Source organism: Megalops cyprinoides, chromosome 5 (assembly GCF_013368585.1).
Source record: "Megalops cyprinoides isolate fMegCyp1 chromosome 5, fMegCyp1.pri, whole genome shotgun sequence".
Lineage (NCBI taxonomy): Eukaryota > Metazoa > Chordata > Actinopteri > Elopiformes > Megalopidae > Megalops > Megalops cyprinoides.
This window is the reverse complement of record NC_050587.1, coordinates 13,761,020-13,779,846: the sequence shown is the minus strand read 5'-3', so window position 1 is coordinate 13,779,846 and position 18,827 is coordinate 13,761,020. Positions and strand designations below refer to the sequence as shown.

The following is an 18,827-nucleotide window of genomic DNA, read 5'->3' as shown; positions in this document are numbered from 1 at the left end:
GCCCTTTCTTTGGGGTGCCTTCACTGCTCTAGGAATACCTCTGTTGGTAGGAATTGCGCCCTCAGTTTCAGCCTCTGACTTCTAGCCATCTAGACAACCTGTGTTCCCACATTTTTAACCCTATTTAGCCTCCCTGCTCTGCCATTTCCCTAGTTTAAATATTCCTCATTTTCTTTGTGCACACGCAGGACCAATGCATCTGTGCCCCTCTGACTCAAGTGCAACCTGTCACGTTTTTACAGGCCCAGTTGTTCCCAAAGGACCGCCAATGCCCCGTAAACCTGAACCCCTCTTTCCTGCTTCACTTCTGTAGACACACATTAAATGATGTAATTTAGAATCACGCTTCCTTTGGCTAGCACATGCTACTGGCAGAATTCCACAGAGGACAACTGTAAAGGTTCTGGTCCTTATCTTTGTTGCTAGACCAACAAATTTGTTTTGAAGAACTTCAATGTTTCAGTGTGAACCATGACCACTGGACCCGTGACTGCTCTGGCTAGGGACTTGTGCACATGCTCTAGAAAGTCTCCAGCCTGCGTTCGAGGCAGGCAACAAACTTTCTGAGATTCCTTTTCATGTGTATACTGTATCTCGTCAACACTCCAAATAACTGAGAAGCTCCGTTTCCTCAGAGGAGATGGATCATCCTTCTCGAGCATTCATCAGTTGCCCAGCTCTCAGCATCGTGGCCCAGATCCTCTTCCTCCAGGCACAGGGGACGGTTGGAAACGAATGTTTTTCCAGGGAGGTTTTTCAGGGTGTTTCGCCATTGTAAGATTGCCTTTCAGGCATCCTTGCCTTCCCACAGGGCTTTCTTGCATAGGTTCTTTGCAATTTTGACAGCAGCTTCTGCTTTGCCGTTGGCGTTCGGATGCCTTGGTGAGTAAGTGATGTGTTCAAACTCCCACTCTGCAGAAAATTGGCGGAACTGAGCACAGGCAAACTGGGGTCCGTTGTCTGAGATGACCCTGTCAGGTTGACCATACCTAACAAATTGAGCCTTACATTGTTTTATTTTTGTCTCCGCGGTGAGGTCTGGCAGAACATCAATCTCCCAGAAATCTGAGTAGTGATCAGCTAACAACAGAAAGTCTTTCCCACTGTGTTGGAATAGATCTAGGCTCACAATCTGCCAGAGGCGTGTGGGCAGTTCATGGCTCAGCATTGTCTCTTTTTGCTGCCCAATTGCATACTCATTGCAAAGTCTTTTATTTCGCTCTGCATTCCTGACCAGTATATTGTCTCCCATGCTTGTCTATAGCAGGCCTCGCTGCCGATGTAACTGCAGTGTACTCTGGCAAGCATCTCAGGATGCAATGACTTGGGGATCACAACTCTTTATCCTCTGAATAGCACCCCATTCTGAACACTCAGCTCCTCTTTGATAGGCCAGTACTCTCTGACTGCTAACTCTGTTTCATTCTTGTCAACGGGCCAACGCTGCAGGATAGTAGCCTTCATGGCTTGCAACTGACTATCATTGTCTGTGTGTTACTGTATCTGTAACAGTCTCATGTGTGTGATGTTAAGATAGTCAGCCATATTTATGTGCTCAATCGTCAGCTGCTCGGCCACCATACTGCAGACTGTGTGCTCTGCCTGTGTAGGGTCGGGGTGGGCGTTGGAAGTGACAGCCCTGCTCAATGCGTCACTCACAAACATTTCTGGTCCTGGTTTGTAGATAACTCACAGGTTGTAATTCTGCAGAGCCAATAGCATGCTCTGCAAGTGCTTGGGAGCATTAAGGAGAGGCTTGCTGAAGATCGCTATGAGGGGCTTGTGATCTGTCTCCACTGTGACATTATCTCGTCCATACAGATAATGATGGAAACGCTGGCGAGCAAATACTTTGCTAAGGCATTCCTCCTCTATCTGTGCATAGTTTCGCTCCATGGGTGTGAGTGCCCTCGATGCAAAAGCAATAGGCTGTCCCTCCTGCATCAGACAACAGCCCATGCCGTGCTGGCTGGAGTCACTCTGTACTGTGACGGGTTTTGACATGTCGTAGTATTGCAGCACAGTCGTTGTTGTCACAGGCTGTTTTATCTCCGACAGCTGCATCGTGCTTTGGCAGCCAGTGCCAAGCTGTGTCCTTGTCCGTGAGTCTCCTCAAAGGCTTGCATACTTCTGAGAGCTGCGGGAGGAACGTGGCCAGGTAAGTGACAAATCCGATGAGTTGCTGCATGCCCTTGACGTTAGATGGGGCTGGCATGTCCAAGACAGCTCTGACTTTCTCTGGGTCAGCTTTGAGACCTGTGGCTGACAGGATGTGGCCGTGAAAGCACACCTCAGACACTTTGAACTGAAGCTTCTTGACACTGAGCCACAGTTTGACTTGTCGACAGCGGCTCAGAAGGTGCACCAGCTTGGCATTGTGATCTTTGCCTGCCTCTTTGTCGCTGTCCCCATAGCCTACGATGAGAATGTCGTCAGCTATAGGCTCCACCCCCTCAAGACCTTCTAACAGCTCATGCTGTTTCCACTGGTAGACCTCTGGAGCTACTGACACACCAAATGGCAGTTTCAACCACCTCTTCCGGGCCCAGGGGATCCAAAAGGTGGTGATGAGGCTGCTAGCCTCATCCAGCTTGCACTGTAGAAAAGCATCTCTTGCGTCAACCAGTGTGAACACCTTAGCTTTAGGCAGCTTATAAAGTACATCCTCCAGCGTGGGCATGATGTAATGTGAACGCCTGAGCTCCCGGTTGAGATGATGCGGCTGTAAACATATGCGCAGCTTTTCTGGTCTTTTGACAATGATCATATTGCTGATCCAATCTGCGGGTTCACCGACTGATGTGATGTGACCCTCTGCTTTGTATCTGTCGAGCTGAGCCTTCACAGCTTCCTTCATGGCCACCGGGACGTTGCATGGTGCACACTGCACTGGCTGAACAAATGGGCCCAACTCAAAGTGGATCTCTCCAGGGAGTGCCTCCACAGGGCTAGTGAATACATCATGATATGCTCTGATGACTGCACCTCTGGTAAGAGGCATGGTGAGGCTGTTGTCCACTGTGTTGAGCCCTTCTACTCTGAGCTCCTCTGGGATGGTGAAGTGCATGAGCCCCATCTCCTCCGACATGTACCCAGACAGCAGTGGCAACTGCCGTGTATTTACAAACTCAAAATCCAGTTTGTACTTGTTCCTTTGTACCACACATTCTGTAATAAAGACCCCTAGTGATGGCAGCCCATGGTCTGAGTGCAGTTTCAGTATGGTGTCGCTAGGTTTTAGTTTCTCTCTGAGAGCGAGCCTCTTCTTGTCTCTGAGACCCATGGCGTTGCACGTAGCTCCAGAGTCAAGCTGACATCTCTGTAGTTAGCCATTTAGTCGAAGATTGACAAACCATTTTTTGCCTTTTGCTCTCACTGCACCAATGCTCTCTGTTGCATGCACATCATTGGTTTCCATGGCTGCGTTGCCTTTATCCGTGCTCAGTCTCTCGACTCTGTGGAGTTTCCCATCTCTTTTCTTGTTTTTGTTGCAAACTCTTGTAAAATGATTGACTGTGCCACAACCACTGCAGGTCTTGCTATACACTGGGCAATGTTCTTTTCCCCACCCATGTGCTGTGCCAGAGTACTTGCATGTGGAGAAGCCCTCACCTTGTGATCTGGGGTGACCACTCATTTTCTCTGTAATACTGGCTGATTTTTTTAATGTTTGCTTCCCTATAGCATTGACATTGTCCGAATGAGCTCTCTCCTGCTCCATGGATCTCAACTGCCAATCACTTAGCTCTGCTGCTCGACATGCTTCGATAGCACTGGCTAATGTCAAGCCCTTCTCCCTTAACAACCGTCTGCATGTGCCCTCATTAGCAATGCCAATAACTATTTTGTCCCTGATTAATTAATCTCTTAAGACTCCATATTCGCATGTAGCAGCTTTCTCCCTGAGTCAAGTCACAAGAGTCTATTGTCTCACCTTCCTCCTGTTTACAATAGCCGAAGACGTAGCGCTCATATATCACATTTTTTGCTGGTTCAAAGTACCGTTCCAATGCGTCCAGTATGGCAGTCACGTCCGCTCGCTCCTCCTCACTCAGGTTCAAGTTGTATTTGTAGACATGTCAACACTCCGCTCCCATAACACTCCTCAGAGTCGCTGCCTGGACATCACCGGGCTTGTCCACCAGCCCTATGCTAGGGCATAATCCTCATATTTTGCCCAGAAGATTTTCCAATTCACACTCAGATTGCCACCGAGCTTCATCGAAGCTGGCTGGGGTATGATTGCGGCCATAGCTATCCACTGCTGCTGCTGCAGTATAGCTAGCGTTAGCAAACGAAACACGAAAACTTGAAAAACTCACTTGACAGCTCAATGTACATGTAGATACTAGATTGCCGAATCAAAGGCCCACTTCTGGCACCATGTTTGTGTTTGTGGTGTTATAATGACGAGACAGACCATCATGTTATTTGACAATGGGCTTTAGTGACTACTGCTCAGTATGATAACAACAACTGAGGGGGATGATGGGAAACTACTGACTTTACAAAAGGTGAACTACCACTGAACTAATACCACCCATAACAGCCTGTTTACTTCGGTAAGATCTACAATTTTTTGCAATTTTTATCATACGCAGATATCTATAATGTGATCTAGATGCTGTGTGTATTTGTGTGGCGAATTTAATTTTCCTTACCTGATACTGATGGGGTATCATAGATCGCCCATCGTAACGCTCTATGCATAAAATTGTGACACTTTGTACCTACTGTATAACATTATTATTTAGCCACGTTCAGGAGACTTGCTTTGCTAAGATGTGTTGTTATTCCTGTTAGTTTGGCCTCTTAATTGTAATAGATTTGAAGACCTGAAAAATGTGTTTTCTCAGTAATGTTTTATTTGTTAAGGAAGCACATGGAAGTTCTGAGCACAAATAAGAAACAAAGACAAATTACGCCTATGCTAATGACAATTCTAAGCATGATAAATAGTAGATGCATGTTTTAAGAATGTCGTCTTTGAAACACACATATATACTAGCTACTTACTTGTACATTGTTTTATCAATAGGGAGAGCAAAATGTTTGGCCTAAAAAACAGAAATCAGGGCCCATTCAAAACAAAGGGCCCTGTTTAAACTCACCAGTCTTGTCCAGGAGAGGGACAACCTTAACTCTGAAAGAGTGGGACTGATTTTTTTAAATTAAATTACAGTTCTATCCTTTTACTTTAAAATAGTATAGGTATACTATATAGTATATTTATAATTCTTAAAACTGTTGCTTATACTAGAGAATGTGTTTTGGTTAATGGTTGCTTTTGTCTGGTGCTATCCCCAGCTGACACAGGGGGGCAGGACTGAGTTTGATCTTCTCATACCTTGCCATAGCAGATGTGTCATGTGATCAAAGTCCTAGGTCACGTGGTTGTGTGAGTCAGCACCATGGAGGTGGAAGTTGTCATCTCTAAAAACGGCAGCTGATGTTTTAAAGCCTTGATTCCGAACAGGTTGTTCTAACTAGCTGGCCTAATACAAACTGTCCCCGTTTTCAGGGGTTTGCGGCCGTACATTGTGATCTGAGGGATAACAGCGTGGCGATGGAGTGGTTCGGCAGTGGAGCTGCCATGTTCTCGGAGGAAGAGATCAGCGGTGTTGCTGGATCAAAAAGCTTCCTCAGCTCACCGCTTCATCATCAGCAGGTATTTTGTCATGTTAGTGATGGAGTTGTTCAGCGTAGCTAAGTACCATGTGAATGCCTTTTCTGTTCTAGCTAACTATCGTATAGTGCAAATAAAAATAGCAGTCACCGCTGTGCAAAAGAGATTTCACGTACTGGTTGCGAGGTGGCTAGCAATACCTAGCAACTCAGCATTGCCGATAAGAATAGCGAGCTAGCTAGCTAACTTGGCTAACGTTAGTTGCTTGTTACCTGTGTTTACTGTCTGGCCAGCTAGAACGGTGTTAAGTATACATGCATGTGTAAGTCCTCAGCGTAGCTGACTCCGTTGTTCAGGAGCTAACAACGTAGTGAATTATTTTGCCCCAGCGTAACTTGCGATATTTTTGTCTCAAACAACATCCGTTAGCTTGCTAGCTAGCCAACTAAACTTTCGACCTGAAAGTAGGTGACTGGGTTGGTAACGCTAGCTCGTTATAGAGAGGGTTCTCTCGTTTTATTTCTAAACAGTGATGTATCAAATTTATTTGTCGAAATCAAAACGTCGGTCTATGGTTAACTTAGAAACACTGATCTGCAGTGTTGTCATTACACATGTATTTCAGTGCACTTCGTGCGGTTTTTAAAATCTTTAACTGAAATATTTCCCACCTAGGGAAAAGCTATTTTAGTCTTTTCGTGCTTATTTGGCAAGCATGATGTCTGATGAGAACAGGAGCCATTACACAGCCATTTCGAAGTGGCCCATCAGATTTTCCCCTCTCCGCTGCTGTGGCCAAGATGACAGAAGTGTGGTTACACCTCTTGTGGCTAATTATAAAAGTACGTCACTGGACACTCGTATCCAGGGCAGCTGACGATCTGTACGTCATTGTACTATAATAAAGTGTATAATTCAGAATAATTTAACTATGTAATATCCATAGGACTCGAACATCAACCTGTATAGTCTAATAAATACCCCTCATTTACCATTTCACGTGCCATCTGAGTCTGACAAAGAGGATGCACGGACAAATGGGTCACTGCCACAGGATTGCCCCAAGATCCAATGAAATGTCAGGATTAATGGGACATTTAACACTGAAACAAAACACTGATATTATCCATAACAATTGAATAGTGAGTCTCTGTAGGTGACAATGCCTGCAAACCCAAGTGCAAGAAAATATTGGGGAAGAAAACCGATAAGCTTGATCTTTTCATCACTCTTTACATCTGTAATAATAATTGATTTGGGGCAGACCCACAAGGATGATTTTCAGAACACGTGAAGAATGTTGTTGTCATTTAGGTTTGGCACTGGGGTGATTGAGTTCACATGGAAAAACATTCCGCTACTGCTGAGTTTCAGGATAAATATCAGTATGGTTTATGTTGCACGTGAAACCTGTGTGGTAATACAGCACTCTTCTAAGCTGCAATTGAACTGACAGACTTGGATGTCATACAGCTCATGACTTCCAAATATAAACAGCTACCTAGCTAAGGAAGAGATCCATGCCCCTCACAGCAGGGGCTAGTTAAGTTCTCATTGCAGTCTCTGTGAAGGGTGGGGGCATCTTGTATCTCATCCCCTACACTCTTAAACTCAGTCCTGCGCTAGGCATCAGACCCCTGTATCTATATCTCACGGCAGACCAGGGTCTCAGCTTAGTGGGGAAGGCGTTGCATGACATCAGATGAGTGTGACTTCTCTCCCCCCCCCCCCCCCACTGTGTGTTTTTAGCCGAGCGCAGAGAGAATGGCCTCGCTGTGCCAGAGCCAGCAGCGGTGTGTGAAGGCCTCCATCGAGTCCAGCTGGCAGCTGGTGGAGGCACAGGACCAGCTCTGTGGCCTGGAGCTCCATGGCTCGGAGTCGGCGGAGCAGGAGCATGCCCGGGCCCTCACCAGCTCCGCCGAGCTCTCCCAGACAGAGGAGGAGTGGCGCCACAAGGAGAGCATGCTGGGAAGCCAGGACCTCAGCAGGAGCCCTGTGCTTAGCCTGCTCAGCAGCCGAGACGTCTTCGACAAGGTAGTGACACACGGGAATGCCGGCGCTGTTTTTGAAATATTATATTAGGTACCTTTATCCTGTAAGTGAGGAGGGGACCCTCTGACACCTACTTCTGCTGTGTCTTAACTTCATAACTGTTGTGTCATAATAAATGCCGTAGTTCTATAAATCAGCGCACATGCCTGATGAAACAGGTCATTATTGTCAAAAATGCAATGTGAAAAAGTTCATTCCTCTTTTCTTTATAGAGTATCATTAATGTTCAGAGTGGAAGCGTGGAAGTGGAACATGACAAAAGCAAAACCTTTGTTCAGAAATATGAACAGGAGTTGAGACATTTTGGTAAGTGATAAGAACACCACTTATGAGAGTCTTGGTAAATTTAGAATTAATGAGACAACATACAACTTCAATTTCCATTGATTGCTGGAAAGAAATCAGAACTCAATGGTGTTGTTACTGGAATGTTCCATTCAAAATTTAGAGATTGAGTTCAGAGCCTATAAACAGTCCCTCCAAATCTTCTCCTTCAGTAATAGTGCCCTTTCTGAGCTGTTCATTTCTAGGTGAACCTGACTGCATTACTTCATAATGCTAAATGTTTTTCACAGACATAGTTCAGTTTCAAGTTCCTCTTTAATGGTTTGATTGTCTTGATTCACATTGCATCACTGTCAGGATTTTTGCATATAGCTCTAAACAAACCACTTCTAAACAAACCACCTCCGTTAAAATCAATCAAGCAAACTACTTGTGAGTATGCCCTAAGTATTTTATTTATTTAGAAAAGTTCTTTGACTTTTGTATGTTACTTATATGTGTGATGGGCCAGATAAGGGGTGTAGACTTGTAACACTGCAATGCAGAAGATTAAGAGCAAGTGCATTGACCAGTGCTCATGTCCCCTGTGTGTGTGTGTGCGCGCGCGCGTGTGTGTATGTATGAGCGCAAACCTGCACATGTACACACTCACGTGCCTTTGTGTGCGTGCAGGCATGCTACGGCGGTGGGATGACAGCCAGCGCTTCCTGTCTGATAGGACATACCTCATCTGTGAGGAGACGGCCAACTACTTAATCCTGTGGTGCTTTCGACTCCAGGCTGAGGAGGTCAGACCAGCCCCTTCTCTTAAAGAAGCTAACACTCACACAGTAATGCCTCCATACTGTCCCCCTTCTCTTAAAGAAGCTAACACTCACACAGTAATGCCTCCATACTGTCCCCCTTCTCTTAAAGACACACACTCAAGCACTTGCGTTCACATGCCATCCTCTTCTCTTGTAGCTGAATCACCTTGGTGTGTCTTGAGCCTTGTGCAAGCCACTTCATTTGAGTCAGTCCTTTTAATCTTAAAATTGGAAACAATCTGGGTTTCATGCAAGTGTGAATAGGGCTGCAGTTTCACTTTCACTCTACAGATTAATCCCCTCTTACTTCTCCTGGGAGAGATCTGTAATCACTCAGAGTAAGCAGACAATATCAGTTGAATTTGATATTCTGTCATTTGTATCAAACATTCCATTGTGAGTTTGATTGTGTCGTCTTTGACAGTAATTCTAATTTTAACAAAATAATGACACTTGTTGCTGTTTGTTTTCCACAGAAAGAAGCCTTGATGGAGCAGGTCGCTCACCAGGCTGTAGCCATGCAGTTCATCCTGGAGATGGCCAGCAGTTCCCAACAGGACCCCCGTGGGTGCTTCCGGCAGTTCTTCCAGAAAGCCAGAGTAAGCGCAGTTTGCAGCTTGATGTGCATTAAGAGCACGTGACACTGTGGGCTGGTTACGCATTGTGGCTATGAAGTGCATGCAGCCCATGCTGACAGGCAGTGTCTATGAAACTGTCAATCCTCACAGTAATTGAACATACGCAGCAGGAAGTGTTCTCCTCTTCTCTCATATTTTTGAAGAAGCCTTTCTGTTTTTCATTGGGCAACCATCTACCTGGGTTTAGAGCATGTTGTATACAAGTACACTATTACTGATGCTGTGTGGATGCATTCGTCTAATCATGTCTGTTAGACTTGGCATCATATGTGTTATAACAATATCGTAATATATACCTTGGTAAACCATGTTGATATATTCCATAAGATTACCAGAACACGTATTACCAGAGAAAAATAATATGATGTATGTAAATAAAATGAAATAGTATCTATGTTTGTAGTTATGTATTCTTATAGGTAGGGATAGCTACTCATCAGGTGGCTGCTTGGATGTCACAGTTACAGTTACATTACATTCATTTAGCAGACGCTCTTATCCAGAGTGACTTCCAGCACAAAAGAACAGAAGTGTATCCATTCAAGTTGAATGAACAGTGTCAGAGCAGGCTAACAACACTCCTGAACCAGTGAGTGTGAGCATAACACTGTTCCAGCCCTACCATAAGTTAACTTGTGCACCCTGACTAGACAAGGGAAGCCACATATACTACCATACATCCCAGTCGCTAGAGCCTTCAGATCGCAGATCACTAGATCCAGTTTGACATTGGCCATTCCTGAGCAATTATAAAGTGGGGAAAAAAGGACTGTTTATTGAAAAGGTTTATTTAGAAGGTGAACTTGCAAACCTGTTCTGTGCTGCTTCCTAGTTAAATCTGGTACAAGTGCTAATTATATAACCATGTTTTAATCATCTGCTATAAATGGGTGAGAAGTGTTTATAGCTTGATGTTATGAGGTTCTGTGACCACTAGAGGGGGACGTGACCTAATATGACTTTTGCTTGGAATTCCAAGTGCATAAATATGCCCTGTTCTTGATGGCCTCATTAGGGTGTACTTAGCCTATACTGTTTTGACTTGAGGCCCTCTTCTGCACGCATCAGTTTGCCTTACGTGTCTGACTTTTGCTGTTTGTTTGCACAAGAACACCATTTTAATTCTTGTTGAACTAACAGCAGTGAAATTGCATGTGATTGGCATTTTATTGTAGTTTGACAATAGTATTGCTTCAAGTATGTCTAAATCTGCCTCCTTGAGGACACAGCCAGTTACGCCAGTACTTAAATGAATGAGTTTGGTTTCCAAGATCCAGTGAGAAAGTTGACTGCCATTGATCAGCCTTAAGCTGCAGGCTTGTTCAGTTGTCAGGGTAAAGCACCTCCAGCTGTGCCTATGCATTTAAATGCATTCAGTCATGTACCCCCAGGCTAGAGTGCAAGTGTGATTCATGTATAAGGAGGGTGCCCAGACACATTCATCATTGTAATTGCGAAACCCCCCATGGCTGACATGGGCTAGATGTAGTGTTGCATGTTCATACAATACCAGCTGACAGTCCACATCTGTTTATATCCCTTGCAACATGTCAGCATGGTTTGCAAATACTGCATAGACAAGTTCACTCATTATTGCCTCAAATTGTTCCCATCTGACTGCAGAATCAAGCTGATCGCCAAACGATCCAAGGTCATTATTTTACTGATGGAATATAAACTTGTGTTACATTAATCAGCCACCAGAATTAAAACATCAATCATGAACAGTCATTCCTGTTCATAATGGGAGAATCTTTTGCAGTAGGTATCCAATGAGTTACAACACTGCAGCCAGCATTTTCAGCCATACAGTAAGCAGTCAGACATTCCAGCTACCCATGCAAAGCTTAAAAGAGGACAGTCCATTGTCCATTCTTGGCAGTCCTGCAAGGCTTCACAGGGCAAACCAAACTGCTTCTTAGGTGGAGAATGTGTGAGGTGAGCTTAATGACCACTGTGCATCCCCATGCAATCTGGGAAGCACCATTCATTACTGTGTAAAATAGCAGTGGATATTAAATCCAAATTACATTCTCCCCTACCTCCTTTTATGTGATGTTTCTTACAATGAAATGGCGCCTCTCTGCCGCCCAGTTATTCATGAGAGGTGTGTGTGGGGGATAGAACTGTCACAAGTTATCATTCCGTCATTTCACAGAAAACATACACTACTTTCAGGTTTTAGTTGAGAGTCATACTGCAGTGTGAGCAAGAGACTGATACTGGCCCAGGCTGACGTACACCTGGAGGTAGAGTGAGTGTAAGGAAATCCCCAGTCTCTTTTTTACTTCAAGCTCATGTAAACACACAGCTTGAGTATTTACAGTTTGAGTATTTCTCTCCCCTCTCTCATTTCATATTAAAATCTCTTAAGGCACCATTTACAAGTGGATCTGATTTAGAGAGCTTAACAAGCGAAACTGTAGTAAATCCGTTATGGTAATGGATAATTTCTCCTCTCTTCTCTTGAAGACTGGCCAGGAGGGATATTTGGATGTCTTCCGAACTGAGCTGGAAGCCTTCAAGCAGCGGGTGAAAGAGTACACAGTCCAGAGCAAAGGAGAGACTCCAAACAATGTGGAGCACCAGAAAACCCAAAACTACTGCTGCCTGGACCCCAAAGAGGTCCTGGAATCCCTGCCCCCCGTAGGTCACACAATGAAGCTTTTTTGCTGTTGTTGTTTTCATGTTTCATTTTCAGTCGGTTTCATTTGGGTGAAAAAAGACAATTGAAGCTCTGTTTTCAGTGGCATTTTCAGCTTGTACTTCTGCCAAGGAGTTGCTCAATGCTAAGTCAAACAGTATCCAGCAAATTCCACAGAGATTATAGTTTGATAGATTATCTAGTTTGATAGATGCCATGAATATTTAGGGAAACAACATTGAATATTTAAGTTCTGAACCTATATAATGGGTAGATGGACACATTTCTGGCACTGTTCTAGAGTGATTTTGCGCATTAACAATTTAGGCGATGAGTGTTGGTGGCTGCATGAAAGTTCATGACAGTCAGAATTATTTATGCAAAGTGATTCCCACTGCGTCCATACTTTCATGCTGCAAGAGGTATTATTCAATTCAGTTCAGTTTATTTATATAGCGCTTTTTACAACATGAGCTGTCACAAAGCGGCTTTACATCGGTATTCCAGTCCTGATACCCCAAGCCAAGGTGACAGTGGCAGGGAAAAACTCCCTGACTAATAGGAAGAAACCTTGAGCAGAACCCGGGTCAGAGGGGGAGCCCATCTGCTTCTGACTGGCACTGGGTGGACAAACAGAGTAGGAAAGAATTTCCTAAGAAGTTCTTAACAGTACTTAAGAACGGTGAAACATGTAGGTAGTAAGACACAGTAATATACAGTGCGTAAAACATAATGGGTCTTGTAAATCTTAAATCTTAAAAGTTATACAGCAGAATATGCATGGCATGTAGTCATCAAGGGTCCAGTTCTTGGTACATGGGGGGCTCCACAGGAATGATGGCGGGGAAGCTGAGCTGGGGGTCCCGAAGTGATGCTTGGGTTACAGCTCCAGGCAGGAGCCCAGAGCCGGGTGAGGAAAACAAAATTGAAAAACATTGATTAGTGGATGATAAGGATGGCAGGAATGTACAGCAGAGAGGCGGGAGAGGAGGGGCAGGGAGAAAGATGACAGTGTGCAACAAAGAAAAAACCCCAGCAGACTAACATGGCAGCATACCTGGGGGACAGGAGGCAAGGGACTGGCACAATCATGAGGGTGACCCTAAGGCCATTCCATGATTAAGTGACAGCAATGACTACCTGACTGACCCAGTGACTACCCAATGACTGACCTAGTCCACCAGAGACTCTATGATCCATGCCAGCACCAGGCCATGTCCTTCAGCTGAAGGATTTACTGTATAGATATGTTTTGAGCCTAGACTTAAAGGTGGAGAGAGAGTCTGCTCCCCAAACCTCGGTGGGTAAGATGTTCCACAGGAGAGGGGCTCGTTAGGAAAAGGCTCTGTCACCTATAGTAGTTTTGCCCACTTTTGGAACGATGAGAAGCCCGGTATTTTGGGAACAAAGGGCTCTTTGTGGAAGGTATGGGTGAAGAAGATCCTTAAGATAGGGAGGGACAAGCCCATTTAAAGCCTTAAATGTAAGTAAGAGTATTTTAAAATCAATCCGGTATTTAATGGGTAGCCAGTGGAGAGAAACTAGAACTGGGGTAATGTTACGCAACTCATTTGTGAATGTCACAAAGCATTTTTTCTACAGTAGAATGTACTAATTTTAATTTAAAATTTTAATTTATTCATTTTATTAATTTATTTAAATTATTTTGAGGTGCCCTTGAAAGTTGACAGTCGAGGAAACATTAGCAGAACATCCCTTAGTCTGAGTTGTTCCAATTCTGCAGGAGCTAAGAAGGGGCTTCCAGCTGCAAGACATGCAGATCCTACAGAACGTTCTCAGCAGCATGAATCCACAGGTACCTCCATCATTATGAGTGTGTTGCCATAATTCATTCATCTCACAGTCACTCCCGTTCCCATTGGCATTTGTGGGGACTTGGCCTGCTAACTTCAGCATCAGTGACACTAAATTTTTACCAGAGACTGCTGTCAGGTCACAATTCTCAAATGTAGTGTTTTTCCCCTCATGTCTATCTGGGCAGCTCTCCAGCATAAAATATTTGTTATGTGTGAAGTGTATCTGCATTGAAAAATATGCAGCTACACTTAAAGGTCTTCTTTTTTCAGCTCAAACAAGATTTCAGTACTAATCACTACTGTGCTGGTATATCAGATGACATTAGGCTGGATTGCTTTACCATAACTGGACTTGCAACCATTTAAGAGAAACTATAGGCCATGTAGTATTTGGCTGAAAATGATGGCCTTTCACTCCTGAGGATGAGATCACGACCATCTGGCTGAAAAGGCCGACAGCATGCCAAATCTGCACAGGAAGAAAGCACTCAGAGGGAATAATGCTGTGCAGGACAGTGGAAACTCTAGATATGAGCCAATGAGAGGTGAGGAGTTCAGCAGGGAGGGGTTACATAAAAAGCACTAATCTGTGAGATCAAATCTGAGGGGGAAAAGGGAATCACAGTAATTCAGAATTCAGAACTTGATTCTCTGACCTTTTTACAGTAATAGTTTACCAGATCTTTTAAATTAACATTGAGCAAACTGGTGAAACATTCTGCCTACTGCACATAGCAGTCAGGAGGCCATTCTTTGTGGAAAATGCCACAAGTTGTTATTAGAGTATGAGCTTACAGTTTGGGTACAGAACAGGGGTTTGAGTCCTTCAGACATTGTAGGTGAAGGAATGTTTCCTCTGCAGTAGTCTTAAAAAAGGATCTTAAATCCACACTCCAGACTTGGCATTTAGTGTTGGTTTTCATGGAGGATGATCTTTTCCTTGGTATTTGTGATCTTAATGCTTGCATAGGGGTTGGTGGGATGAAGACTTCCATGCTTTTCCCCTATGTACCACCAGGTGGCAGAGTATCACGTGAAGCAGTGTTTGGAGGCAGGGCTGTGGAGCACCACCATACGAGGGCAGAAGGAGGACGCCACAGAAACGGAAGAGCCCAGACTGATGGAGACCTCGTAGCGAAGTGACACTCCTTTGCCTCGTCCTAGGAATTGGATTCGAATAGGAAACTGAAATGAGCGGGAGGGCCAAGAACCCACACAGACTATTTTTGTACGCTGAATTTCCCGCCTGAATGTGCGCCGCACTTTATATTTGTTCTGGAAAGTATTTTAAAAAAGGAAATTGTATTGTGAAGCTGTCACGTTTGTTAAGATCATTTCCCTGCTCCGGATTATTTTGGTTGGGGTTTTTTGTTTTGTTTTTTTTGTTTTTTTCGCAGAGTTGAGCGAGGATGGCAGAGGTAAAGTTGGATGGAAGGAGACGTTCTAATCTGCTTTCATCTCAGTTTCACAATGAAGGGAGCTCGTCTAATGAATTATGTCTGAGCCTTGCATAAGCTTAGCACAAGACGCCAAATTCCCTCCTTGGAGAAAAAAATAAAAGTATTGATTGGTTTCACTTTTTTTTTTTTTTAAACAGGTCATTATTTTCATGTAGCATCTGTCTGAGGTTGCTCCTACTCTCTTGAAAGATGCCTGTTCCAGTGGCCTTGACCTCTGTGCATGTAGTATATTAGAGAAACTGCTGGGTTCACCCCAGGGAAAACCTACCACAGCGCACATGGCCAAAGATCACCAGATAGTTTTTGATTGGCTGAAATGAGTGCATCATCGCTTGGAGCTGGTAAGGTCTGCACACACTGCTGTTAGTGGTGCCGTAACAAGAGAGTAATATTCAGTTTGGCACGAGGCAAAATGACATGTGCTTGAAAGTGCTATTAGCCTTGTGTTGTTCTTAGCATTGTGCAGTGCTACCTAAAACCTATGCAAAGTATTTGGTGTGCGAAGACTAACATGCTAATGAGATGTTATAGCTATATTTTCTGCTAGTATGTGTTGGGGCTGTAGATACTGCCATTATTTCCAAAATAAATGGGCTTTAGTGTGAAAGCACCGTCACAATTTTGTTATGAATCTGCTGTATCAGAAAAAGCTTTTGCTGAAACAAAATGCATGTTCGTATCAATCAATAACTAATAAAATTGCTTTCAACAAAACCCTCCTAATTGCTGTATAGCAATGAAAAATACATCGTGTTAATATACAGATACTATTATAGTGTATTAATATATTGTCAATTTGCATCACTATTTTAGTTTGATCTTCCAAAGCCAACTGTATACTCATTCCAAAATATTTTGCAAAAGGCATTGGAAATAACCATTGGAAAGGCTCAGTCGATAAGGATATTTGGGGTTTTACACATAGTTGGAAAGAAAGCACATATGGGACGTCTCCCCTGGCAGGGGTCTAGCTGTGAGATGGGTAACAGCCCTGAACGTATCCTAGCGAGCAGTCTGTGCTGTCGTGTCATCCGTCTGCTTCTAGATTCGGGGGTAAAATCTAACATCTCAAAAAGGTCTCTACACAGAATGTGAGCATCTCATTTTGACTGAGTCCCAGAGTCATGTCAGGGCCTGGTTTTACCAGGCTCTGTTTATTGTGGTTTAAAGTGCAGCCCAGTAACATCCAAATGCCCAATGAAATAGGAAAAAAACCATGCCGAAGTTACAAAATGTTCCATATCGTACTGTGTACCGTATCAACAGAAGACTGATTACACAGTCACGATAGAGGGTGGAGCTTGAGTACAACTGTTTATTCCCCACAACGCATTGGTCATTTCAAGGAATTTATTCTGGCTTGCATAAAACCTGCCAGAAGCTCTTTACTTTTCTCAGGCTTATGATTAACCTCCCAAAACCAATTTCAGGAAGTGCATTAATTCCTGTACACATACCAATGCATCCATAAAGTTTTTTTTGAAATGTAGACATTCTTTTCAAGGTTAATATGCAACCAGTAAGTGCTGTGCTCCTGGTTATCTGAGGATCTCAGATGCTGGCTGCTGTTTTTTTGAAAGACTTCACTGCAATAGGTACAACCAGCTAAGGCAGCTGGGTGGAGAAACTGACTGGAACTCATGAAATGTACTCACTCGGTTTCAACTGTACTGACATTGATTCCATAACACAAAAAGGACATTACACATCTTTTCTTTGTAAGAATATTTTAATTCATTCTACAAAAAGTCCATTTTTATGTGAAGTGATGCTATTTTTGATCAACTGGCAGAACAGATTATGTACTACAAAAATAATGCCTCTAACTCTCATATGAGAAATGTAAAATACAAGTAGGCAATACTGCACATACAGAATTAAGCAGTATTTTAAGGCCAGGCTAAGAATCTAGAAAGGGCAACATACAGTCTTCTGGAGAGTTAAAATGAATTGACATGATTGCAGGTAGCACTATCAAACCAAAACTGACACAAAGGCAAAGCTCATGTTGAATGTTATAAACAAGTCGACGTGACAAAACTAGGTGGGTGCCAAACGCTGTTACAATCCTCTTATTTCTGCCAAATATTAGTGCTTCACAGCTCATGACCACTTAGAAAATGTCACGTGGACTTGGTGGCTATCCCGAGGACTTTCATAATGACCTTCTAATACTTTGGGTGCAATTTTGGAACAAATCAACATTTTTCCACATAGAAAATTTCACACATAGGGTGAAAATTTGCCATAATTAACCACAACTGTGCCAAGCTGTCAAGCGTTAAAGAGACATGGGTGCAAATTACACAGGCATCACGTCAAAACAAACTTGGTTTTATTCAAATACTCAGACATGCCTGAATCTACTCCAGGCAATTGAAAATTTGAATATTATTCTAATACTTAAAATTGACTTTTTCACTCAGACGAAAACAAATCTTCCTCTTTTACTTTCTTGACTGGTTTCACTGAGCAGAAACTGGATTTTGGCCAAGGATCCTGTGAAAACTAAAATCCTGAATCCTCATTTACTACATTTACATACACCCAGTCTTCTGGATAATGGTCTTTTCCCAGATTAAGGTCATATTTCAAATAACCTGTTTGCATATACCATACAAATAGCAAAATATGACCTTGCTTAATATTCCAGTATGCACGGTAATCAGAGTATCCCAAATAAGACCTGTAAAAATCAGGTGTAAATTTTCCTGCTAATTGGCAAAATTAGAAGATTTCTGCATTTCTGCATTATCTTGTGTTGTTTTCTCAGCACTTCATAGCAAAGCTTCAGCAGTGAATTATGACCCAAGAATCCTTGCACAGCATTGTACATGTACATATTTGGAATATTCCAACTAAGGTGTTTACATAAAACAGTATTACATTGAATTGACTTATTCTGGTTTCTCAAAAATGGTACAGCAGCTTATCTGGGTTGTGGCTATCAGCCTCAAGTGGTTTCTTATCTCACGTGAACTGAATACTTCAATATTTGGGTTAATACCGGAATATTAATGTGCATCTAAATGCAATCAGCTTCAGCTAAAAGTGCAATAATGCAACCTGGAAACATTTGTGTGAAGAGAGATTTTCATGATTCATTTGAATGTGGTCACTAACAACCAGTGCAATCATTGATTTGCCACAAAGTGCACCATTGACTATCACACATTACATAAAATAATAGGCTAAATAAAATCATGGTTCAAAATGGAATGCAGAACATAATTGTGCTAGTGAAACTATTTTAAAAGTGCAATTAGCAAGGTTTTTGCTACACATCGTATACTTTTGCTTTGAAATGAAGATTTGTGTGAATGTATGTCTTTGCTCAAATTGAGTATGTGCACGAAACTATTGCATGTTTGATTGTTTCTAAATTACCTCAGAGTTCCTCCCTTTAACTCTGGGGAACAAGGAATGCTAAGGCAGGACAAGGCGTACAAAATCAAAGCAAAATGTAGCTTCAAATTATTTTTTTTAAAAAAACAAACAC

General features: G+C 43.1%; 1 protein-coding gene across 1 annotated transcript; it reads left to right on the top strand.

The window, feature by feature from the left end:
* The first annotated feature begins 5,395 nt into the window (after positions 1-5,395).
* Positions 5,396-15,965, top strand: cdc37l1 (cell division cycle 37-like 1). Its single transcript, XM_036528937.1, has 8 exons — positions 5,396-5,668; positions 7,376-7,660; positions 7,891-7,984; positions 8,636-8,751; positions 9,246-9,368; positions 11,880-12,053; positions 13,796-13,867; positions 14,887-15,965. Exons 1-8 carry the CDS (start codon positions 5,567-5,569, stop codon positions 15,001-15,003), a joined length of 1,083 nt encoding a protein of 360 aa, XP_036384830.1. The 5' UTR covers positions 5,396-5,566; the 3' UTR covers positions 15,004-15,965.
* Positions 15,966-18,827: the final 2,862 nt, after the last annotated feature.

Coding starts and splice junctions, on each gene's coding strand:
- cdc37l1 (XM_036528937.1), top strand. CDS start 5,567: ATGGAGTGGTTCGGCAGTGGAGCTGCCATGTTCTCGGAGGAAGAGATC. Junction 5,669..7,375: donor CACCGCTTCATCATCAGCAG/GTATTTTGTCAT, acceptor GTGTGTTTTTAG/CCGAGCGCAGAGAGAATGGC. Junction 12,054..13,795: donor TCCTGGAATCCCTGCCCCCC/GTAGGTCACACA, acceptor CCAATTCTGCAG/GAGCTAAGAAGGGGCTTCCA.